Genomic DNA, 26,916 nt, shown 5'->3' on the forward strand with positions numbered 1-26,916 from the left:
TTTTGAATAATGTTAAATTTTTGGCTAATTTTAATTAACTGATTCATGATTGACTATGATGGATTCAAGCATCATGCACTTTATTAGCACTAGAACACCTAATTAATGAGAGAATTGATTGGTGATAAGGTGAGTCAACCTGTTGAATCTCAAAACAAATGTACCCCTCTTATTGATAAACCTTCTTTGTGCAGTCTTTGAATGTCCTTGTGTGTCTGAACAGGTAATAGACAGTTGTATGCAAAGGTTTGGACACCCCTGGCCAAATTACATGTTTTGTTGATTTTCTAAGTGAAAAGAAGTTAACACAACCTCTGCAGCAAACAAACTTAAATTTGACATTTCAGCAAAATTTAATGTACAGTTACTATTTATTTGCTGAATTTAACAGATTGAAAAAAATAAAACAGTAAATGTGGCATGTACAAAAGTTTGGGCACCCTATCAGTCAGTACGTGGTAATACCCTCTTTGGCAGAAATCACAGCCTCCAAACACTTCTTGTAGCCAGTTAACATTCTTTCTGTTCTTGCTTTAGGTATTTTTTCCCATTCTTCCTTGCAGAATGCTTCTAGTTCAGAAATATTCTTTGGTCATCTTGCATGCACTGCATGTTTAAAATCTACCCACAGATTTTCTGTGGACTGTGAAGGCCATTCCAAAACCTTAATCTTTCATTTCTTGAAATAGTTCATGGTTGATTTTGAGGTATGTTTTGGATCATTGTCTTGTTGTAATATCTAACCTCTTTTCAGCTTCACTTTCTTCACTGACTGTGGGACATTAGTCTTCCAGGATTTGTTAATACTTAGTAGAATCCATTCTTCCCTCTACCCGCACAATATTTTCTGTGCAATTGGCACATAACCCCAAAGCATAATAGATCCACCCACATGCTTAACAGTTGGCAAGGTGTTATTTTCAAATGCTTCTTCTTTTTTTGGTGATTGTATCCAAAGAGTTCAATTTTTACTAAATCAGACCACAGCACTTGGTTCCAAAACACCTCTGGCCTATCTAAGTGTTCTGTTGCATGCTTCAGAAGTTGACTTTTTTGATGAGATTGCAGGTGAGGTTTCCTTCTGATGACTCTTCCATGCAGATCATGTTTGTGCAAGCAACGCTGCACAGTGTACCTGTGCTTCACTACTCCTTTGCCAGCTAAACCTTCCTGCAGTTCATTTGCAGTGATTTGGGGTTTTGCTTTGCATTCCTGACTAGTCTACAAGCATTTGTATCGAAGATTCATTCTTGGTTTTCCAGACATTCTCTTGACTTCAGCAGTTCCCTTTAACTTCCATTTCTTTATGATGTTTCAGACTGTGGAAAAAGCAGGAAGCATTTAGATATCTTTTTATAGCCTTCCCCTGCTTTGTAGGAGTCAGTTATCTTTATTTTCTGGTCCTCAGTCAGCTGGTTAGTGGTTCGAAGAGTCAGAGAATTTATGAAGCTCTGGAATTGTCATCACCTTACTTAAATTAAGGCCTAACGAGTCAATTAAGTCCTGAGACCTTACAAAAAAATAACACTAGTGGATCAACTGGAAGGGTGCCCAAACTTTTGCACATGCCACATTTACTGTTTTATTTTTTTTATCTGTTAAATTTAGCAAATAAATAGTAACTGTGCATTAATATTTGCAGAAACATGTCAAGTTTAAGTGTTCACTGCAGAGGTTTTGTTAACGTCTTTTCACTTAGAAAATCAACAAAACGTGTAATTTGGCCAGGGGTGCCCACATGTTTGCATAAAACTGTATGTAATATATGTAAAACAATGTATAAGCAAAAGCATGCCTATCAGATGTGCAGCTTCTATTTTTTATTCTGATTATTCAGCCCCATTGATGAGAAATGTTAATCATAATAATGACATTACCTGTGTCGTATCGGTTCAATCAAATGCTAGAATACCAGGTGCAAAAACAATTGTCATTTTCATACTAACTTTGTAAATTTATTGCAGTTAGTGAGAAGTTTCAGTTGATGCTCAGCATGTATTTATATGCTGTTTTGGCTGAGAAAAAGCAGAACTCCTTGTCTCATAATAGTGTGCCTTAATTATATTTTTTTCTGTTTTAGAGCTTTAGAGGTGTGGGGAAGTCTAGAGGCACTAGCCAGAGAGCGCAAACTCAGAAAGGAAGTGGAGAGAGAGTTTAAAGAAAGTAGGTGCATTTCAATTATGTAATTATCTTAAGCTTTTTTGAGGCTTTCCAGATCACAACACACCACCTACATGAACACAATACCAGCTAACTGTTGTAGATGAAGTGAGGTTTTAATTTTCTGTAACAATCAGTAATTGTTACGATAAATTGTGAGAGTATTTGATAACCATTAGCAACCAATTAAGCATAAATACAATTTATTGATATAAAACCTAAATACTCATAACAAACAAATTTAATATAATATATCTGTGAAACAATCTTCTATGATATGAATGGCTGATTGTTCACTTGGGGATTACAAATATCAGAATTAATAACTTCAGTTTTAAAACACATAAAGTCTGTAATGTGTTATGGTCTACCTAGTAGGTCCTATCCATCTCATATAATTAAATCACATTTATATTCTCAGACACAGGTAAACATGCATTTACTGTCATGAATAGTAGTTCAACTCATGAGAATTATAAGCTGAATAAATATGTTTAGACTCAAAAAATCCATTGACCACACATCCTTAATGGGTTAAACTTTTTGTTGGTAAGATGGAGCTGGGCTGGATTGATTCATGACCTGACTTGGCAGTTGTTTTCTATTGGGAGAGTCCCGATGTAGACAGAACTACGACAAAAGGTTTTGTATTCCTTTGGGGCTCAGCCAAAACATGCTGTTGACTATGGTCTATAAAAACAGTCTGTGTGCAGTTTGTCTTCTTGGGGTTGGGCTGCAGTGCAGGTAAAAGGGAACTTGGTTAATCTCAACTATCGCTTTGTTCAGAATATGCTTGGATATTCTAGATGTCGGCAAAAGAAAGTCCATCTGTCTAACTTCATTGATCAGGTGAAAATAAACCTAGGTTTGTGAAGACAAGATTTCTTCTGTTTCAGAGAGAATATCTTGGACAGAATTCTGTACTTTGCTGATTCACTCTCTAAGCCTGGCTTCACGGAGGATAGTTTAAGTTCTGACTTGGACTGCTGCAGTTACATGGTTGGAAAAGTCAGATAGCTAGTTTGGATGAGATGCTATCAGGTATGGTTGTAGTATCTACCCTACAGATCAATCATTGGTGGACCTTCCTTTTGGGTGATTGGCCATGCACTGTGATTTTAAGATTATGTCCAGATGTTCTTATGGCTCTCTGCTAGACTCTCTGGACATCCATCATGGGAGTTAAGATCACTGCTGTCCTGGGAAGGGTAATTTTTCCAGAAGTTATCGAGATTCACCTCACTTTCCCACACACAAAGAACACTAAGTCATTCCGTGGCTGAGATCACAAATTGGTGCCTCTTTTGCTGCATTCCTATGCCATTACATAGAGAGTAACCAGGCTGCATGGTTAAGGTACACAAAGAGTTTTAGCAGCCTTTAATAATACTTAAAACTAAGTGAAAGAATACGACTTGAAAACTGTTGTACGAACATCTTGGTGGCTGACTGCAAGGTAGAAAAAGGGCAATTCAGTTCATCCTGGCTATAGATTTGTTCAGAATATGCTTGGTTATTCTGTATATTGACAAAAAAAAAAGAATCCAACTGTAATTTTGTTGATCAGGTGAAAATAACACTGACTAATTTTCTTGGACTGGCATCTTGGAGTATATATCTGTGAAACAAGTCAGTCCAAGTACTGACTTGGACTGCTTACAGATGGAGAAATTGGAAGCCAGTGGTTAACGAGCGAAAAAGAGCTGGGTTACAGTTTTTATAAGATAAGATCACTTTTTTAGCCATAGACAATTTCTTGCATTAGGAATTTGGTCTTTTTGCATACCCCAGCTTGCTCTCCATGAGACACACAGGCACCCAGACAGGGAGAGAGAAGCTTGGGGTCAGAGCGCAGGGCCAGTCATTTATACGGTGCTCCTGGAACAGCTGGGGTTAAGGGCCTTGCTCAGGGGCCCAGTGGAGTAGGATTCCTCTGCCTGCGGTGGGATTTGAACCGGCAACCTTCCAGCCACAGGCACAGATCCTTAGCCACAGAGTTGGTGATTGGCCGAGATGCTATCAGGTTTGGTTCTGGTAGCTATCCTACATATCACTCATTGGTGAATCTTCCTTTGGGCGATTGACCATGCCCTGTCACTTTAAGATCATGTCTGTCTGGAGCCTATCTATGCTATACGTCATTACACTGTTCAGCTGTACAGATTTACGATCGCTCTTATAAGAGGGGCCTCTTTAGCCATATTCCTTGTCCCTAGACTGTTCATAAAACAAATATTTCAAAACCTCCAATTAGTTTTATTTCTTATACTCTTCCTAGCTTCTTCTGTTTTGTTTTAATAAACACAGTTTGCCATGATAACCCTCATAGTTACACAGGGATGGTGACATATACATTCTTTTTACATTTTTGCAGATTTGTTCCGAAATCAGAAGTTGCTGGAAGAATATAAAGATTTTTTCGGCAACACTAAGGTGAGGCCTGGGCTTGGTTTACTCTCCTTGGTTTGCTAGAATATCATTAAATATCTTTGTCATTGTTTAATCTCTCTAACGCTCTTTGTGTCCCTTTCCCAACCCTGTGTGGTATGAAGCCACGCTCAGGCAAGCGGGCCACATTTTTGCAAGGACCAGGAAAGGTGGTGATGGTGGCAATTTGCATGTAAGTTCAGGAACATTAAAAGTTTAGCCTATAGTGGTAAAAAAGTAATTCATTGTTTGAATATCATTATGGTAACCTTGGCCTTTCCTTATTTTTTCTTTATTTTTCACTCTGACTTTATGCCAGAATTGTAGAATTTAAACGTATATTGGTGCAACTCCTCTTTAGAAGTTGAAGCAAATTTACATTTCATATCCCTGACAATATCAGTATATTAGATTATGTATATTAGGTTTTCATGTTTATATAGTCACATGTAAAATATTGTAGTTCCAAGATGGCTTTAACATCATGCCACTCTGATTCATTGGGTTTTCTGTCAGTACAACTCTTTTGCACTATGAAGCATTTCATATAGGATGCTTATTTAATTGACCTAAATGATCATCTTCCTTTCTCTTTTCTGGCCCCAGATGATTAACATTTTCTTACATTTTGCTTATCGCAGTATAAATTCAGTTTGTAGTATAAATAAGACTTAATTTGTAATTTGAAATAATTATTTTGAAACATGTTTATCTGGCCTGAATTGGTGTTCATTTTCAGGGTATGATCTGATTTAAAGTGTAATCATTATCTTCTGTTGAGGTTTACGTCTCCTGACAAAAATATGCTCAATATTAAGAATTTTTCAAACTGCTTTGCAAATTAATGAGTATTAAGTAATTTTTCATGAAGTACTGAAACTATTTTTTCTCATTGATTTTTGTTTTTTTATTTCAGCAATGGACTGAATTTTTTCTTTAAACTCCTTGCTTGGGTTTACACTGGATCAGCTAGCATGTTTTCAGAGGCCATTCACTCTCTGGCAGACACCTGCAACCAGGTAGGTAAACAGATATGTAGTCTACTTAACATGCTAGTTAACTTGTCACATTGTTAATTCTCGTACAATACCACAATACCAATAAAAATGTGGAGACACATTCCTTAAGTACTGGAGCAGAGTCAAACTAAAGAAAATAAAGTGAGTCATACCTTTGACACCTAAAAAAATATATGTATTCTGAAAATCCTAATTCTAGGTTTTCTCTTAGTTTGTAGGTTTTCCATTTACTCAATTACATGGGACCTTAACTGTGATCAGAAAGGAAATAAAGAGAGTAGTTGCTGTGTACAGACTCTGTAGTTCTTCACCTATGAACGTCTTTATTCCTTGTGACATTTTCATGAACCCAATATTAGGATTTATTAGAAAATAGCCATTGTTTCCCTTTGTAGTTCAGGTGGGTAGCTGCGTCAGCATGCGTAGGCTGCAAAGCAATAAGTAATCGGTTTATTCCGTGCTGAAAAAAAGAAGAAAGAGAACACAACGTTTGGCCATGGAGCCTTCTTCTCACACCTGAAGAAGGCTCCACGGCCGAAACGTTGTGTTCTCTTTCTTCTTTTTTTCAGCATGGAATAAACCGATTAATTGTTTCCCTTTTCCTCCCAGTTATTATCAAAATACACACATTTTAAATAAAGTGCCTAAACATTAAACATTTGCAGAGTAGCCATGAAACGTGAATTAGAATGGCTGACTCCAGAGCTAGAAGCCCCTTTTGGTTCCAGAGGGGAGATGAACGAACCTTAGGGCAGAACTGCTTATTTCTCCAGTAACCTTAGGTTGTAACCTCCCCAGGGGCGGTCTTAAAATGAGTGTAAAGAATGACAGACTTTCTTTAGACCCTAAACCATTCAAACAGAATTTCAGTTCTCAGTTAATCTGAGCTCAACCCATGTGTTTAAAAATAATTTAATGCATTAATATATTAATTGTAGCTATTCTGCGTTAGATGGGAAAAGGCATATAATAGTGTGATTTTGATAACACTTCAAGGGTCAAACCCTGAAATAACCAGTGGTACACCATGTGGAACACACTGTCAAGTCATTAATATTTTTTTAACATTTCAGTATAGTTTTTAGTATAAAAAGTAGATAAATTAGTATATTGTTGATTATAAAATTACATATTTTTGAACCATTATGAATGTCAAATTAAATTTGTTTACTTACTGATTTCAGCTTTTTATTTATACAGGCTCTACTTGCTTTGGGCATTAGTCAGTCTGTCAAGAACCCTGATGCTGTCCATCCGTAAGTAGCACAGAAAGTTAATTAAAGTTTCTGTTACGCATCTTTAAAATATTGTATACTATTCCGTGAGTCTAACGATGAACACTTATAGTTGTATCAAAGTAATCCTAATGAGGTAGAACACTGGACTACTTTGTTTCAGTTCTAAACAGTAGAACTTGTTCTTAGCTTATTACAGTATCTTCTTACTTTATATAGTTTGTAAAATTCATGTCAGAATTCCCATTATCCCTGGAAATTGGAAAACCTGTGAAAGTTAAGAAAATAAATAGAAAACTATGGATACTGAACAGACTTAATGGCCTAATGCAACAGCTATAGATTAACTAATATAAGAGTAAAGTGTAAAGTGCTACAGTTAAGTTGGATATGGGTAAGACTCAAAAGTTTAATGTAAAATTTTAATTATAAAGTAACTCAAAATATTTATGAGATTATTTTCAGAATTGTTCTGAATTGATATCAACACAACTGAGCCGGTTCCAGAGTCACAAATTATCATTACAAAAGTAGCATGATGTGGTGTTGTCCTGTAGGACAGAAAATAAAGTCCCTAGACTTAATCAACAGAGCACTATGCAATCAAAGTTCCAAAGAACACCACCTCATCTGTGAAGCATGGTGAGGCCATATATTACATGTGTAGCCATGTCCTAATTCTTCACAGCAGCAGGCAGTAGCTGCTACTAAATGTTGCCTGCCCAGGCACATGGGTAATCATCAGTTGTCAGGAGGGGGTAAAGAAACTGGCTATGACAGCTCAGAGATGCTGCATTAGCTATGGAAATTATAGCTATAGGCATTAGCTAGAGTCACTAGGTGACTTCTTCACTGCATCTGTGTCATGAGTTCTTAAACTGCCTGGCTGCGGTGCTGTCCTGTGGGTCCCGTCCATTGCTGGTGTTTCACCAGTGAGTTAATTTTCAGGCATGTGCTGAAAAATAACTCATACAGGATACCTTACTTAAAGGTTTATTTTCTAAATATGAGAAAATACTGTGGGAAGCTATGGCACAGGACAAGAGTGGGAAACTTACTGATTCATATATCTTACATTCTTATATTTAAAAACTTACAAACACTATAACATATTTTAACAACAAAACAAAATTTCTAACATTACGCTTATCTTAACTCACAACAATATACAACCTAACGGATTAACATTTTTAGTAAACAGAGTTCAGCACTCATATCTAATCCCCCACAGCCTCCCATAAATACTTTTTACACCTTTAAAACAAATATGAACACTTAAACCTTAACCAGCAAAACACTGACATCTCTAAACATAAATCTACTGACATTCCAAAACCTCATAAGCTCATAAGGTTTGCTACTTTATCTGAAAAATTAGAAACTATCACCAGTGGTTTTCCAGAGGTATTTACTGAATTCTGAATTTTACAGAAACATCTTCTCGTTTATATGTTCATGATAGTGACTAAAAAAATCCAGTACAATAAATGAGTTCATTAGGGGTAAAAAGTGGAATTTACATGATGAAGAAAAAAACTCAAGGCATCTAACAGAAGATGTTTGGTGAGCTCAATGAGTTTTCAAAAATAAATTACCCCAAAATAAAACATATAATCAAGGTGAGAAATCGGTAACAATGACCTCTAACATCTAAGACTACAGTCCAGATGTTCCCAGGAATTCCATGGACAGATAGGCCCCGGGAATGGCCATTGATCATGATAGCCAGGCATGGCTGGGTGCATCCCCATTTGGGAGCTGTTCCTTATCCGTAAAGAAACATTCCAGCATGAATGCTTTTCTGTGGCTAGCACCACAGAGAGAGATGGGACCTCATTTAGGAAAACATGTTAGGACATGTTAGGGCTGTGAAGATTAAAGATCTCTCCAAACCCATTGTTTCTCATTTCACCTCTGACGGCCATGACCAGTCTAATCTCTCCGTCTGTGTTCTCAAAGAAGCCTATTTTTGCCCCGTCTCTTTCTGATTGTGGAGTCATGAACACTGATGTTAGCTGAGGCAAGAGAAGCCTGCAGTTATTTGGATGTTTTTTTAGGATCCTTTGCGACTTCCTGGATGATTTTATGCTGTACCCTTGGGGAAACGTTTGGCAGGACAACCACTCCTGGGAAGATTTACTGCTGTTCCAAGTGTTCTCCATTTGGAGATTATGGCTCTCACTGTGGTTCTTTGTAACCCTTTCCAGACTGATAGATATCAACAACTTTTTTTCTGATCTCTTCAGGAAGTTTCTTTGATTGTGGCATAATATGCTTGTTGAATCTTTGTGCTGGCAACTTGACTCTGATGGTAAGGGTCAAAATAAGTTAGGTTGTAATCAAGCTGTAATCAAGCCTGGCTGTGTTCAGTCAGCTGACCCTACTTATCCCTTTAATTGGATAGATTTAACTAGGGGAAAAATTACTTTTTCACACAGTGCCAGTTGGTGTTGGATAACTTTCATTAAATAAATAAATTAAGTAACAAAAATGTGTTATTTGTTCACTCGGGTTCCCTTTATCTAATATTAGATTTTGGTTGAAGACCTGAATGTCAATGTCAAAAACCTGCAATAATAGAGGAAATCTATTTGGGATCTATAGGGCAAATACTTTTTCACGGCACAGTATATCTATCCATTTTCTAAACGTTTCATCCAATTCAGGGTTAATTAATTACACTTATATAGTGCTTTTCTGGACACTCCACTCAAAGCGCTTTACAGGTAATGGGGACTCTCCTCCACCACCACCAATGTGCAGCATCCACCTGGAAGATGCGATGGCAGCCATAGTGCGCCAGAACGCTCACCACACATCAGCTATCAGTGGGGAGGAGAGCAGAGTAATGTAGCCAATTCATAGAGGGGGATTATTAGGAGGCCATGATTGGTAAGGGCCAATGGGAAATTTGGCCAGGACGCCGGGGTTACACCCCTACTCTTTTCGAGAGGCGCCCTGGGATTTTTTAATGACCACGGAGAGTCAGGACCTCGAATTTACATCTCATCCGAAAGACAGCACCTGTTTACAGTATAGTGTCCCTGTCACTATACTGGGGCATTAGGACCCACATGGACCACAGGGTGAGCGCCCCCTGCTGGCCCCCACTAACACCTCTTCCAGCAGCAACCTTAGTTTTTCCAGGAGGTCTCTCATCCAGGTACTGACCAGGCTCACACCTGCTTAGCTTCAGTGGGTTGCCAGTTGTGAGTTGCAGGGTGATATGGCTGCTGGCTATATCAGCAGGGGAGCTGGAGTCTGTCCTAGCAAGCAATGGGTGCAAGGTGGGGTACAGCCTGTATGGGATGCAAGTCCATGGCAGGGCACAAACACAAACATGCACACTACTCAAGCCAAGGCCAGTTTTCACAATAGCCTGTTAACCTACCAGTATGTTTTTGGACTGTGGGAGGAGACCAGAGCACCCAGAGGAAACCCATGTGACCACTGTAAGAACTTACAAACTCCAAACAAATAGCACCCCAGTCCTGAAATTGAAACCAGTGTCCCAATACTGCGAGGCAGCAATGCTAACCAGTTCACCACTGTGCCAACATTATATATATCCATAGTTTTTTATTTAGTAGTATGAAATCTGCTGTTCCTTGTTGTCAGTTAGCATTGCTATTTTAATGGACTCAATCTCTGTTCTGCTAAACTATTTCTTTAATCTAGATATGGATTTTCCAACATGCGCTACATAGCTTCACTCATCAGTGGTGTTGGCATCTTCATGATGGGAGCTGGATTGTCGTGGTACCATGGTGTCATTGGTTTGCTTCACCCTCAGCCAATTGAGTCTCTGCTTTGGGTAGGAATGCCATCAATAATAATAATAATTCCTTACTCTTAAATAGCACTTTTCTAGGTAATCCGCTCAAAGCCCTTTTACAGGTAATGGGGACTCCCTTCTACCACCAATGTGCAGCATCCACCTGGAATATGTGACGGTAGACCATCAACAGAGGTTACAATACCATGAGGTCATTTGGACTTATTTTGTCACTAGCAGTTAATAGATAATGTGAGTTTCTATAGATAACCATGGGTTTTGGCTTTGAGATTATGGTTAGGTTCCAGACCACTACAACTCTTTGTGTAAAAAAAAAAAGAGCCTCCGGTTTTTGTTTTAAATGCACTTCCCTATAGTTTGGAAAGTAAGAAGATTCAGTTATTTTAGCCTGTCAATTGTCTATAGCATTGGAATAGATATGGTCACTGCTTTGGACTGATTCCTAAACAGTTATATGTTATATATAACATATGACAAAATGGTCACCACATTAAAAATTATGGTGACCATTGCTGTATACATTATTGTTAAATAGATCTTACTATTGTATTGTACATTTTTAACATTTCATAATAAACACTTCTTTGTGCATTAACTTTAACTTTATATCCTAACATTGTTTGCTATATGTTCAAGCTCAGTGATTCCAATTTACCTCCATATAACATCTGCACACTTGATTAGTTATAATTATACCAGGTACTAGATCAATTGTATGAATTAGTGGTCCAAATACACGTAATAATTTAATCACACAATGAATTTGAATAAACGTTGAGCATTCATTCAAATCTTGAAAACCTACTTTAAAAATACATGCCTACCATTCCATACACATACAATATTATTATCATTAGAACTTAAATCAAATAATTATATCTTGAGTGATTGCTTAAGTGTTTTGTTAATGGCTTATAAATAACATTCTTTATTTTCTTCAAGTAGTTTCCTTCAAAATGCCCGGTACAAACCCATACCGCACGCAACTACCCACAAGTCACTGCGTTATACTGCGGTACTTGATTGGATGGCCAAAATGACCGACGTGATGCATTGGTCGTTAGTGAAAAGATTTAATAATTTAATCGCTTTACTGTGCATGTTTTAATCCGCTTAGTATTAAATATTTATATGGAATTTTACAAGTAGAAAAACTATTTTTCAGCCTTTTGTCTGAGACTTATCTGTTTGTTTTTTTCAGGCATACTGCATTCTGGCAGGGTCTCTGGTTTCTGAGGGAGGTATGTAAAATCACATTGTCCTTGTTGTGTTGTTGTTGTCACCGTGTCTCAGATGGAAGTGTTGTTAAATTTGTCTAATTATTCTAACTTTTCATTACAATCACTGAATGGTAGGGTTAAGTGTTGAGGTCAGTTCACGCTGTGAGTAGACTTACATGGGCCGGATACATCCAGCGGGAGAATAAAAAAATGGAGACCATAAAATAAATGACCCTCTCCTTTTGCTTATTTTGTTGATATTAAATAATTTCTATATACGAAAAATATAAATGTAACAACAAAAGCTTGGGTAGTACTTTTGGGGTGAGCTTACTGAGCAATGGAAGCCAAAAGTGATTGCAGGAATTTTTAAGCTTCCAAGCAAAGACCTGACCACTTTTTTTTTTCCTTCTTCTTTTCAAAGTCGTCTTCTTTCATTTCTTTCATGAAAAGCGTTTTAAAGTTTGCACCTGACAAGTTGCTGATAAGTTTAGCACCCACAATATATCTTTAAACTATCTTGCAAAATAAGGCTCAAGGTATAAACTGCGCCTGCTTAAAAAGTGTTTGACAAGTTCACTGCAAACTTAACATTTCAAATTCTAGTGTCAACACAGTGAATGTGTATAAATCTGGGATTCTTGTATTAACTATATAATACCTTGAATGCCAGTTCTTTGTTGTCAGTAAGCATCTTGTAATGCTTATTTTTAAAAACCTATATATAACTAATTTACTCCAAAATTGGTATCATAACTTTCAGACATTAATAGGATGCTTTTATAGTAATTTAATAGTAATAATATCAATAGTAATAATAATTTAATAGTAATAATAATGTAGAAATTTAATAAGTATAGTAAGCATCTGGCATTGAAGATTATGCAGGTCTTAATCATAGATTTGCACATAAACTGAGATAGAAAAAAACATTTAATTTTAAAACCAACCTGGGTCCTGTGTCATTTTGGTCCTGGCCTGACCAAGGTATTCAACCATATTCAAAAAGCTCAAAATCCTTTTCTTCGGAAGACTTGCATTGATTGTATGGTATTTTTGAAGGTTTCTTTCAATAACAAACACTGCTTTAATTTAAAATTTTCTACTCTAATGTTTGCACATACAATATATTGGATAACACTGTAAAAGTCTTTTGCACAAACATATCCTGCTGAAAAACTAGGACAATTAATTCCAAACTTCCATCCACCCATTTTTTATCACTTCATCCAATGCAGGGTCGAAGGAGAGCCGGTGCCTAACCTAGAAAGCAAAGGCCGGATACACCCTGGACAGAATATCTGTCCATCACAGGGCATCACAGAAAAACACGCTCACACACTCACATGTGGCCAATGTTTTCACAAGCCAGTTAAACCTCCAATATGTCTTTGGAGTCTGGGAGGAAACCAAAGCACCCTAAGGAAAACCATACAAACACAGGGAGAACATACAAAATCCACACAGATAGCAACCGAGATCTAGAATTTAACCCAAGGCCCACTTGGGTTAAGACAAATGCCTAATGCAAGAAATTGTATATAGCTAATAAAGTGATCTTATCTATAGTTTTAGGCTTTCTGAGTAAAGTCTTGAATAGTGCAGCCAAGATATGAACTACTATCGTTAGACTTTGTGTGTCCACACCTGGGTTGTAACAATATTTTATACATACATTGTATTGTTAAGAAATATAGAACTAAAAATAATTTGAATCTTCTTTATATATTCTGAAGCTCTTGTGTGTGTGCCATTGCTGAAGCACAGCATGTACTTTACTACAGGATCTCAGGTCAGTCCCCATGAATTCTGAATCTTTAGCAGGAGGTGGCTCACAGACATTATTTTCTTTTCACATTTGTGTAAAAATGTAAAAATAAATGTAAAAAATTATACTCTTAAGTGCCCTATTTTGTTTATCTGGTGGATGTGTGGCACAATACAAGCACTGAAAAGCCTTCAGGAATCTTTGTCACCACTTTGTTGTGGAATCAGTGAAACGTCTGATGCACATGGTGTGTGCTGGGTGGTAATAATAATAATAATAATAATAATAATAATAATAATAATTGCTTACACTTATATAGCGCTTTTTCTGAACACTCCACTCAAAGCGCTTTACAGGTAATGGGGACTCCACCACCAATGTGCAGCATCCACCTTTATCCACAATTAAATAGCAAAGCTGGTTTGCAAAACCCATATCGGGACCAAATTCTGACTCCACATCAACTTTACCTCATTGCAAAGGACGATATCCTAGCTGTGGAGTTTACATTTGCACAAAACAAGTTTTTCAAATTGTGATGAGGTCAAGCAAGAACTCTGCCTGGTACACAGAATTTACATTACTTTTATCCCATTTTTAAAACAAACATCTTGATGCACCAGTTTTTTTGTATGCCTTATGGTAAGGTCATGTATCGACAATGTGTCAACTTTTGAGCACTTCTGCCTCCTGTTTGTGGTTGACCTTCAGGTCCAGATTTTTTTTTTTTACATGGACAGATGTTTGTGGAGATTTTTCTTAAAATCAAAAGGGCATTTTTGCATTTACTCAGCAGAGAAAGTTTGTAAATCTGAAAGATAAATATAGAAATGTAATAGTTGTATAATGATAGCCCCTTTGAATAAAAATCAATCTTCATGTATCCAATAGTGTTTACCATTCTGTGTCTGTTCAAACAAAATGAAGTATGAATTAACAAACATTTAATTCATAAAAGGGATTTGAAAAAGTAAGTTTAATTAGCTCAATTATGGGAATAACTATAATGAGGTATTTAAAAATTAGATACATCTTGGGGTTTGAGTTTGAATATGATAATTTTACAATATATGGAATATGTTTTACATTATTGATGATATTTTGAATTATTGATTTTAGAAATATATTTCCAAAATTATGTACCTCAATTACTGGCACCCCTGTTTTCATTACTTTGTGCACTCTCCCCTTTCCAGGATAACCGCAATGATCCATTTTCTATAATGTTTTATGATAGTGGAGAACACATTGCGATGGATCTTTACTTTATGGCAAAATGTATTATAGATACATAGATATAGATATAGGTACAGAGATGGCCATAGCAAAAAAAAAATTGTGGTCAATTACCCATTTTCTGTGTATTTTGATGTGTGATTGTGATCATTATTTTGGTGGAAGATCCACTTTTGGCCAAATGTAAGCAACAAGGTTTTCAGCTAAAACGTTGAAACGTTGAGTTCATAACATAACAAGGGCCCTCAGACCAGTGGTGCAAAACAGCTCTATATCATCAAAGTCCCACCATCATATTGTTAAGTTATAGATGACAATGGATGTGTCTAAAAATTATCTTGAAACAAAGGGTAATGCCTGACAGTATAAACATTTCCAGCTTCAAAGCAAAGAGGATGTTTGCTGAGATGTAGGGCATTCAGATTCTGTGAACAAAAATTTACCTTAGTTAATTATGTTCAGGGTAAATGATTAGGTGTCAATCAATAGTTAAGAAAGACACCATGTGTCTCATATGATTAGATGAGATCCAGACAGAAAAAGAAAAAAGGGACAGACCAAAAGAGAGAGAGAGGAGACAGGAGGAGACAGAGCAAAAAGTGTGTGCCAGGTGAGTCCTTGTTCAAGATCACCTGAAAAGACCCAATTGGAGCTAAGTGTTTGAACCTCACTAAGAGAGCTTACTATAAGGCTTATAATAATAATAATAATAATAATAATAATAATAATTAATTATAATAATAATAATTCCTTACACTTTAATAGTGTTTTCTGGACACACCACTCAAAGCTCTTTATAGGTAATGGGGACTCCTCTATACCACCAATGTGGAGCCCCCACCTGGATTATGCAACGGCAACCATAGTGCACACAGTACCTTCACTACGCATCAGCTATCAGTAGGCTGGGCAAACGATTTTTAAAATTTTTTAAAAAGAAATAAAAAATGAGATAATGATGTGTTCCTGCTTAACATAGACATTGCACGACTTTAAAACCTATAAAAATGGGTTACGAGAGTTAAAAACCACTTTTTATGCGCGAAAAATGGGTGATTTTTCTTCCTCGTGATCAGCTCAGAATCTCTGTGTACGCTGTCAGGTTTTTACTTCTTAATTGAACGTTTAAAATACACGAATTTCATAAAGACAACACACGTTTCGAAGAGAAAAAATCCCATTCTTTTCTCTTCCTGTTGTGTGAAACTCATCAGCAGGTCTTTTTTTCCCAATCAGAGGCTCTGAAAATAGCGTACCGCCCACTGCGCTCCGTCAGGGAGGGGCGCGGCACCGAGAGAGGGAGGAGGCGCGGAGCGCAGCAGCACAGAACGAACGTTCTACTGCCTGGAGCGCTTATGGCAGCGATCGCGTCTGCATTTATAACTTAGTTTTTAAAATTAATCAACCAATATGAAGCATCTCTTTTTACTTTTAAGTCACTTAATTATCATTAAGCACAGCTTTCTCACCACCTAGACTACTTTTTGATACCATCCTTAGACAAAGCAGAAACTTCTTGTTCTGTCTAATGACATTACAAGTGGAAAGATTACAGAATTTAATCGTCTTTTATTTTGTTACGTTATACATTTTAGAAACGTTTCATCCATACAAACACCACAAAACTATTCTCGATTGTATTTCTGAATGGTATGTTACACTTAGTTCACTGTTTTAATTACACCTAATTAAGAAAGTTAGGTGTTAGCATAAACTATTAGCAATCAATATTAAATTTAGCACTGTAATAAGTTGTTGCACTTTCCCCCGCATCTTGTAAAAATATATTTCATTGTTCAAATATACATTAAATCTGACTATCATATAATAAGTTAAATACAAAACTAAAGAAGAAATAGGGTTAAATATAATTCAAAATATTTTGCTAACAATGTTAACTGTTTATAAATAATAAATTGTATTAACTAAAGAGTAGGATGGCACAGTTGTTAGTATGCTTTTTGTTTTGTTTCTTTTTCATAAATACAACAGTAGTACCTGATGTCTCAGCGCCTTTCAAAATTAAATTATGCATGCAAACCTGTGAACTAGAAAGATAACTAAGATATCCATCCATTTATAATGGTGGCAAAGTGGTTAGCATTGTTATCTTGGAGCACTGGGGTCCTAGATTCAATTCCTGCCATCCTGTGTGTGTGGGGTTTGCATGTTCTCTCTGGGTTACATTGTTTTTCTCCATATGTGTGATATTACTCCCTCTCGCACTCCAAAATATACTGGTAAGTTAATTGGTTTATGGGAAAACTGGCCATGGTGTGTGTGTGTTTGTGTCTGTCTGTCCTGTGATGGACTGGCGATGTCCAGGGTGTATTTTGCCTTGTGTCCGTTGCTTACTGGGATAGGCTCCAAATCCTCAGTACTGGATAAAGAGATTAGAAATAGATGGACTATACACAGTGTTAGAAACCCACTATGAAATGGCAGCATCTCACTGAGAATAAAATATTTTATAGTGCTGGCCTTTCCACCTCTCTTGCACATCAGTATCCATACCTAGTTATTTAAACAAATTACCTCTAATTATAAACATCTTAATATGCTGGCTCTGTGGATCCGCATCAGCTATGTTTGCCCATTCCTTCAATTCATGTGCATCCAACACAAAGTTCAATACTAGTAACTGCAAAAAATCTAAAATACAATCCTCATTTCAGTATCTATGTAAACATATAGTCTGTTAACTTCATCATCTTCATCAAAAGTACGCCTAACCCCATTAGGAAGTGTTCTTGTTATCAGTGTATTCCTTAGCTTTCCCAAAATTATCTTCTTCTTACCAACATCTCTAGTCTTTTATCCTGCAATAACTCAGCCAACACTTAAATCCCCAAAAGCTGCTTGTGTTAATTTCTTTAAATCACAAATATCATGTGTAAATACTGGCCATTTAATACTCTGCATTGTGGGATAATAGTTTATTTTAAAGGGACATTGAGAAACTAAGAACTAGAGAAATTAAGAAAGGCTTTTTTTTCCTAGAATTAATAAATGCACATCCTATTCACTGGGGAAATTAAATCCACACTGAGCAATCTTCAATATGTTCAGAATATGACAGCGAGAATCCTATCAGGGATGCATTACACCTGTTTTCAAGTCCTTGCACTGGTTACCTATCAGGTTTCGAGTCAACTTCAAATTCCTCATCCTCATTCTGTACCTACAGTATATGGCTTATTATCTGTCTACTCCCCCACCTTTGTCCGTCTGACTCTGGTCTTCTAGCTGTCCTCAAGAACATCTACATTCTGTGGGTGACAGGGTCTTCTCTAGCTGCACCCCAGAGCTCTCAATTTGTATTCCCAGTGATATCAGTCACGTACCCTGAGTGCATTTAAATCTAACCTCAGAACCTTTCTTTTCAGAAGACTTAGTGTTTGTATCTGCTTCATTTTCTAATTTTGGTAGCACCTCTAACTGCTTGTCTTTCTTATATGTATTTACTTTGTAATCTGTGGTCCTTTTATCTGTTTTTACATCTACCGTATTGCTTTGAGATGCCACCTTTAATGGTAATATATAAAATAAAGTTTTTTTATTATTGTTATAGGGAAACATGATCAGATTTTCCCTGGTTCAGAAAAAAAGATCTAAAGTATACTAGTTTGTCACTCTTCTCATTCCCTTTGCTAAATGACTTTTCATACTAATCTGATCAATCTAACTGCCAGTTTTCTGTGCTTTCTCTATCCTGCTAGATTTGCAATTATTCTGAAAATTTTCATCTTGAAATAACTCATTTCTAAATACCTTTTTCACTGTTAACATCTTGTAGCAACCCTGCGACAAAATATACACTTAGCTCAACCTGACAGTTCATCCTGCTACCAACATTAAATAAAACAAATCTTAAGATTTCTATATTTATGTCTTTATTTAGTGGTTTCATTAGTGACAAAGGCTAAACTTTCTTGGAAAAATGTCTTTTATGTGTTGCGGAAAAAACTGACTTGTTTTAACAAAATATGTTTACAAGTCCTTTCACCTGGCAGTTTACCTAAATGCCCAACTATCTGAGAAGCCCTCCATGAAACCATAGCTGCTATTAATTCATTTAGGGCTCACTGACAGAATTGCTGTTTTTTATGCATGCTAATTTCTGATTCCTCACTCTGTTTCATGTTTATAGATAAGACTATTGATCGCGAAGGGAAATTGATGTACATGTTTACATGTTCTTTTGTAACATAGACCTTTTTGTGATTTTTTTGTATATCTAAGCAAGTGTTCCTGCATCCCTCTTCTGCACTATAGGCATGGCTTTTATTTTGTTTGCTCCATTTCTAAAACGTTTTGCTCATGTGCATTTTTGTATTTTTTTACACCTCTAGCACTTTAACGTCCTGAATTTTCATTTGCCTTAATTTGTAGAATGAATTTGAGTTTTAGCCTTAAAAATCTTAAGTTTTCACTATCTTTTGTTTCTTGTCCTACAACTGTTATTATTGATCACCATGACTTCATTCAGCCTTTCCTGAACGTCTATGACAGGCAGAGAGAGTGCTGTTTCTGGTGCGATCTTTTGCAGCTGACATTTCACTGTTTTAAACGAACAAGAAATTAGATTGCTCATAAATCACTTATTCTATATAAATACAGCGTAATTGCCCTCCGAAAATCCTCTTTTTCTTGTTCGTTTTAGAGACCTTGATCGAAACTGATTTTAGATGTCAGAAAGGATTTATTTTCTCTGTATTTCCTACATTGCTTTGTCGAGATTTTAACTTTATATTTAGGCTCAGATTTCAACTATAAATCGTACACTAATTAATAGCAGTAAATACTGATGTTTTGCTCCCTCTTACCACAAAAATATATATGTTTTGTAGCTGGGATGAACTTTATTTCGTACGCGTAGCTACTGCGATTTGGACACGAAGCGGTTAAAGATGGCGGCAAATCAGGCACCCAGAGAGAGGGGGGGGGGCGTCTTCTCGCCTCCATAACTAAAATGCCAAATAGGAGTGGCTTAAGCGACATACACAGTCGTGTAACTGACAGTTTGAGGTAGCCTATCGTGTAAATTTCGCTTTGTTGCTGATAGGTTAAGCTTTCGAAACTCTGCCCCAAAGTCATGTGACTGATTTTTCGCCCTGTTTCGTTGGTTAAACGCAATGATCACAAGCACCACCATGGTTACTGGGATGTGTAGTTTTTAATTCCGTTTGAATTATAACTGTACGTACTGTCTTCATATTTGGCCAGGGCTTTAAAGAGAAGGCGCGCCAAAAAATTTCGGTGCCGTCGTCTCCGCTTTAAAGGTACCCCCGTGCTGGAAGAATTTGACCTCGGAACGTTTGCCCAGCGTACTATCAGTGGGGAGGAGAACAGTGATGAACCAATTCATAAATGGGGATAATTAGGATGCCATGATTGGTAAAGGCCAATGGGAATTTTGGCCAGTACGCAAGGGGTTACACCCCTACTCTTTTCAAGAAACACCCTGGGATTTTTAATGACCACAAAGAATCAGGACCACGATTTTGTCTCATCCAGTATAGCGTCCTCATCACTACACTGGGGCGTTAGGATCCACACAGACCACAGGGTGAGTGCCCCCTACTGACACCACTAACACCATTTTCAGCAGCAACTTTATTTTCCCAGGAGGTCTCCCATCCAGGTACTGGCAGGACTCACACCTGCAGGAAGGAAACTCGGAGACTGCTTCAGAGAACATGTTAGGGCAGTGAAGATTAAAGATCTCTCCAACCCCATTGTTTCTCATTTCACCTCTGATGGCCATGACCACTCTAATCTCTCCGTCTGTGTTCTCAAAGATGGTTTTCTGAACTCATACATCAGAAAGACTACAGAAACCAAAATTATCCTGCAGCTAGGATCATACCTTCACCCTTCTACAGACTACGTTTCTTCTAAATTCTCTCTATTCATTGTAGGTTTCATTTCACACCTCTCTTTGACTAACCTGACTTCACACCTCTTGATTGGCCTCTCTTTCTGTGCCCTGCTCCCGCCTCTTACTCCTCCTCTCTCAGCGTTTGTTCTCCCGCTACATTACCTTTGCTTACTGCCCTGTCTTTCTCACACCTAAAGAAGGCTCCACGGCCGAAACGTGTTTTCTTTTCAGCATGGAATAAACCTATTACTTGTTCCTTCACATCTGTTTAGCTTAATGTGGATTGTTAGTTGCAGAGTGATATAGCTGCTGGTGTCTAAAAGAGTTATTTTACTGCAGGTTGTACTTAGTTTAGAAGGCAGCTTATCTCATTCTGAATTGTTACTCTTTTCACCAAACCTGTACCAGAGAATTAAGAATTCATGTCTTTAACTATGCCAGCCACTCATGTAAATTCTTGGAGAAATCCTTACAAGTTAGGTTTTATGGTTATTTTAGTTCTTGATTTATCTGCTAAGTCATTTCCTGATTTTCCTGATTTTTGTAGACCCCCATTTGTAACAGTATCTTACAGTAGTGCTCTTTTCTGGTATGTGTGTGTCCAAAAATCTCTATTATTGTCTCATCTGAGCATGCACACATTTGTTGATTTCTGACAGTTCTACCAAATAGCTTAATGGCATTGTCTAATTGTGGATTTAGAGACTTGGTGACCCCAATATGCAATCAAGTTCTGTAGTTCTCCACCTGAATTGGCACTTGGATTTTAGGGCGAAAAAACACATGCATCCTCTAATAAGCAAGTTTACCACTTTTCCAGTGGTTTTAAACTTCTTAATTATTTCTGTAATAGTAGCAAATGGGGTTTTGAGCTTTTATGTACAATATTTGTTGTACCCATTGCCTAATTCATGAAGGTCAACAACCATTTGTCTCTTTTGATTTGTGATTCTTTGCCTTTCCCCATGGGAATGGATGACAAGGGGTTTTTACATGTGTGTTACCTAATTTTTATACCCCAGTGAAACGAAGCGATGGAAGGCCACAATATAGTTCCTTAAGATGGAGATAGCATAAAAAAGTAGAATTGAGATTATGGTATTTAGATTTAATTTTGTTTACTTTTATCTACCAGAATCGTTATGGAGAAAAATAAGTACTTCTTCACAAAAACCTTTCTTCTCAGAGAAATTACATTAGAATACAAGAATATAGTTTTTCCATGTTTTTAAGCATAAAATATAGCACATTACCTGTGCTGTTTATTTTATATAGTGTTTTTGCTTAGCCTTATCAAGGATATAGCAGAGTAAAATCAAGGAACTGATGGCCACTCTTGCCTTGGCTGTGATTGTTCGTGACTTAAAAATAAAAAAAATGTCTGAATAAGAATGTTGTTCAAGGAAGAATAGGAGGGAAAAGCCATTGCTCTCCAAAAACAACTTTGTTGCCTGTCTGGCGTTTGGCAAAATTCTCTGGATCAAAAGAGTCAAAGGTATAACTCTTTTGCCTCAATGAGGAGAGTTATGTTTGGCAAAAACCAAACACTGCTTTTGAACAGAAGAACCTTATTCAAACCATCAGATATAATAAACAGCGAACTGTATGTTAGAATATTTAGTATAGTATATTTACTAACTGTATATTGGGTCCAGACAGTAATTGATTCAGAAAAGTGTTTATTAATGGTCTCAAAGAGTCTGTGATGAAGTCAGTAAGTTGCTTAACTGCCCAGTACAATAGGGAGGGACTAAATAAAGAAATTTAGGCTTTGAGGCTTTTTTTTATTTGCCACACTTTAAATAAAGAGCACTACTTTTCTCTTTTCCATATGGCTACTTTGTATGTTTGTTTTACTCTGACCTGCCTATCGGTGTGCCTATTTTATGATCCCTGCACCAGGGTGTGTAGCACTATAATGTGAATAAATTAACATTTACCCACATTTAAATCAAAATGATAAGAAACTGAAAAACATGTAAATCTGAGGCTCATCCTCACTTGTAAACTTTTAACATAAATAATTAGTTCTCAATGTCAAAAAGTAAAAACAACACCAGGGCATGAAAATAACAATACTAAAAATTGTATACTGTATGGCCTTTGATGTTAAATTTTAATTCATTTTGTGTTTTTCAATTCATTTCTCTAGCAACGCTGTTGGTGGCTGTCAATGAAATCAGAAAAGGCGCTCAGTTACGTGGGGTGTCATTTTACGAGTATGGTATGTGCCACCCCCCAAAAAAAGCATAACATGGTGTAGTGATATTTTTTCTCTGAAGCAATTTGAGTTAAGTAACTCGAAGGGTACAGCATCAGTGTCCCATGTAGCATTTAAACCCATGACGTTCCAATTACAGTTCCAGAGCTTTTACCACTACTCCATTCTGCTGTGAATAATTGCTTTCTTACCGGATTTTTGATAGATGAACCATATTTTCTAAATATACCTGTATTATAAAGCTGTAACTTAAATCAATCCACAAAATGTTTTAATTTAGAAGTAATCCTGCAATTACCACAGAACTATTAATTCATTCTGTAACATATTGCATCATAAATGGCTTGGTTATATCAGTGTATAACGTTTGTTCAGACATAAGAGTACTGTATATATAAGATATCAGAATATTGTTTCAGAAAGACATACTCATATTTTCCAATTCCTTTTAAAATGGAGCTCCATAACTTTATATTCAGTTTCTGATTAATTTTTATGTTGCATGTTTTATTTTATCCAAATATATTACTCTTATGAGAACACAAAGGTTATAAACAGGAAGAGGCCATTGTACCAATTTAGCTCTTTTGGTTGATAGTAGCTAAGTGTTCTGAGGATATTGCAGAGCTAATTCTTGAAAGAAGCCAGTGAAACTGAAAAGAGATTGATATTGGTCTTTGGAGGCCGTTTTGGCAGCCTGTAGTGGCGGGCACATGATCACTAGTTCCTAAATGGAACATGATACAACTAATAATGTACTTTAATCTAAAATAAGGTTAGCAGAAAGCTAAGCTAAATTAGTTTGACACCTGTCAGAGCTTGAAAAGAATCTGGTAGCTTATAACTACTGTTCTACTAAACAAAAAAACATTTTGTGAAAAGAAGAGAAGGATAATTTTTAGTGATTCAGGTTAAAGTAAATTTAGATTTAAGATTAAACCATAAGAAATTAGATAACTCAGATATTGATACATGGCTTCCATCCTAGTTAGACTTCTCATTAAGAAAAAATAAGCCAATTATTTGTTTTCACCAAAGAAACTTGCTAGAAATCTGCCTCTTAATGTTTGAAGGTACTGCAGAGCCTAGGTAGCTTTTGCCTCTAGTCAGTGTATTTTTAGGTATTTTGTACACTTGCACTGTTTTATCTAAATTTAACATGCTTGCTGTGTGTCTTGCAGTATTGCAGAGCCGGGACCCAAGTACCAATGTTGTGCTTTTGGAGGATGCTGCTGCTGTCCTGGGAGTTATATTAGCTGCTGGTTGTATGGGACTCACATCTCTAACAGGTAGGTTGGATTTCTTAGCTCAAGAGTCATAGGATTTCTCTTTTCCCTTGAAAATGTTATACTTGCCCAAGGACTTTATATTCACAAAACATAGGTAAAATGGTCCATTTTAAAATGCATTAAATAATTTTATGTGTTCTGTATTGTCTCTTGAAGAAGTTTTATTATGGAAAAAACTAGGCAGTGTGGAGGACTTAATTCTGGAGGGAACAAAATTGATGATATAAGTCATAACTGAATGGTGGTAGTTTCCACTGGTGGGTAGGGCACTGCTTTGTACCCTTAAGCAATGGCTGAACAATTTGTGATGTCCCACTTGGAGTGATGCTGTATCGGACTCTTTGTTTTCAGGAGACATCTAATTACTTTTTTTCACACATTAGAATATGGATAGGTATAAAATCCAAACTAAAAATCCATGTAATTAATCCAATATTTTTTATCATTATGATATTTGTCATTATGTAACCTATTGTTTAAACAGAATTTTACTTTTCTTTAAGGTGTGTTGTGCCAAACAAAGGGCATCAGCCGAGAGTTTGTGTGTTGAAAGTCGTCTTTATTTTATTTGCATATGGGAGTCTTGCTCTTGTACACAAGACTCCAAAGACAACGCTTACAGTGCTCTTTTATACAGTGAAACAAACAATACAAAATACACTCCCACATGAATCTCTGTTTGCATTGTGGTTATATAAGGTCATTCTAGAAAGCTGACCAGTACGTATATTTTCTTTACTGGTGGCTTGCATGACAAGCACCCCCTTCTGCTTGTAACTGAATAGACCACTTGTCCCAGGAGAGGTCACTCGGTCATTTCCATGAGAACTGTGCCAGCTATGCATAAAGATACAGTGTGGCTATATTATATTTTGAGACAAGAAATCCTGAGACAGAGTTAGTAAAATATAAGTAAAGAAATACATAGCCAAGAAAATATAATACAAACGTTTAGTAAACTTGTGCATGATCATAAAAGTTGATAGAAATTATTAGAGACTTATTACATTTGGTAAATGCAGAGAGCCTAATGCTGTGTTTATGAAAGCATGGTATCCATATGATACAATTAATATTTCCCACTTATAGTAGCATTGCCTATATGTATCAAATTTTTAGAAACATCGTGCCTGTTTCAGACTGGGTCTAGGCTTAAAACTCTGCTAGAAATCTAGCAGAATACTTCTTATAAAGCTATTAATATATAATCAAATTAGTCTGGTATGACTTGTTTACCATGTTTTTCTATTGCGGGATTGCCTCTCTAATTGCCGTACAATAATTGACTAATTCTAATTGACTTTTTGAGCTAAATTTTATGTCCCAAAAATGGGAAAGTTGCTTGTTTTTAAATGAGTAATACTTTTTTTTTCTGAAAGAGGTGTTAAAATTATTAAGTACAGTTTAAGTGTTTTTAACTAGAAGTAGCTATCAGCTAAAAGTATGTTTTAAAGGAAAAAAAAAACAGTACTTCCATGCCAAAATGTTCTACCTTGGTCTCATCATAAGGCATTTTCGTACATGGTTTCGGAGATTGATTGTCTTCTTGAAAACTTCTTTACGGGCTTGGATGTTCTTTTTTAGTGAGAAATGGATTCCGTCCTGCCACCCTACTCCACATCTCAGACTTGCAGAGAACATGCAAAATTGTTTTAATATAGATCCAGCCATTCAAAATGCGCAGGGGATACTGCAGTAGTTTGCAGTTCAGGGGCTGGAGGGTACCGCTGTTTTTTTTTTAAATAGGGCTGCACTACATTGTAAAACCGCCATACTGAGGGACAATCTTTGTGAGAGAGACAGGGCAGTAGGCAAAGGTAAAGTAGCGGGAGAACAAAGGTTGGGAGGGAGGAGGAGTGAGAGGCGGGAGCAGGGGACAGAAAGAGAGGCTAATCAAGAGGTGTGAAGTCAGATACTGTGTTAAAAGATACACAAACTCCCAAATCAAAAACCCTGGATGAATACTGAGATCCGCTCCCTGCTCAGAGCCTGTGATGCAGCCTTTAAATCTGGTAATGAGGAAGAACTGAGAGTGGCAAGGAAAAAATTAAGAGGTGGTATAAAATCTGCCAAGAAACGCTACAAATCCCAGATAAAACACCACTACAGCACCAACGCTAACCCATGACGCATATGGGAAGAGATACATACAATCACAAACTACAAGAACAAAACAAGCCCTGTAAGCACTACTGACCCCTCCCTCCCAAACAAGCTTAACACCTTCTACGCATGCTTTGAAGCTCAAAACCCTGAACCAGCTACCTGGACCACTGACTCCCTTGCCATCCCACCCCCCACACTATCCAAGCTAGATGTCTTCTTAGTGATTTCCAGACTGGACCTGACGGTATCCCTGGCCTGGTACTCAGAACATGTGCTTGGCAGATAGTTGATGAGTTGATGTCTATACTGACATCTTCATCCTGTCTTTGGCCCAGGCTACTTTTACCTAGCTGCTTCAAGACAACCACCATCGTGCCAGTACCAAAACAATTGGCACCCATATGCCTGAACAACTACTGGCCTATTGCACTCACCCCCACATAATGAAGTGCTTTGAAAAACTACTTACAGATGCAGCCATTCAAAGTGCGCAGGTAATTGGCTGCGGTATCGCGTTTCATGACGCAAGATGACGCGGTTCGTGATTGGTTGACCGAC

The 26,916-nt window shown here is 36.9% G+C and overlaps 1 protein-coding gene across 6 annotated transcripts in view; it reads left to right on the plus strand.

The window, feature by feature from the left end:
• Positions 1-26,916, plus strand: part of slc30a9 (solute carrier family 30 member 9) — a 115,740-nt gene that overhangs the window by 34,792 nt on the left and 54,032 nt on the right. For all 6 annotated transcript variants that reach the window (XM_015345315.2, XM_015345313.2, XM_015345314.2 and 3 more), the window contains 9 exons: positions 2,081-2,163; positions 4,535-4,593; positions 4,713-4,780; positions 5,504-5,606; positions 6,807-6,862; positions 10,520-10,655; positions 11,839-11,878; positions 22,895-22,966; positions 24,145-24,252. In XM_015345315.2, coding sequence (XP_015200801.1) covers positions 2,081-2,163; positions 4,535-4,593; positions 4,713-4,780; positions 5,504-5,606; positions 6,807-6,862; positions 10,520-10,655; positions 11,839-11,878; positions 22,895-22,966; positions 24,145-24,252 — 725 coding nt within the window. The remainder of the gene's footprint in view (positions 1-2,080; positions 2,164-4,534; positions 4,594-4,712; positions 4,781-5,503; positions 5,607-6,806; positions 6,863-10,519; positions 10,656-11,838; positions 11,879-22,894; positions 22,967-24,144; positions 24,253-26,916) is intronic.

This window comes from Lepisosteus oculatus, chromosome 1 (genome assembly GCF_040954835.1).
Source record: "Lepisosteus oculatus isolate fLepOcu1 chromosome 1, fLepOcu1.hap2, whole genome shotgun sequence".
In the NCBI taxonomy this organism is placed as follows: Eukaryota; Metazoa; Chordata; class Actinopteri; order Semionotiformes; family Lepisosteidae; genus Lepisosteus; species Lepisosteus oculatus.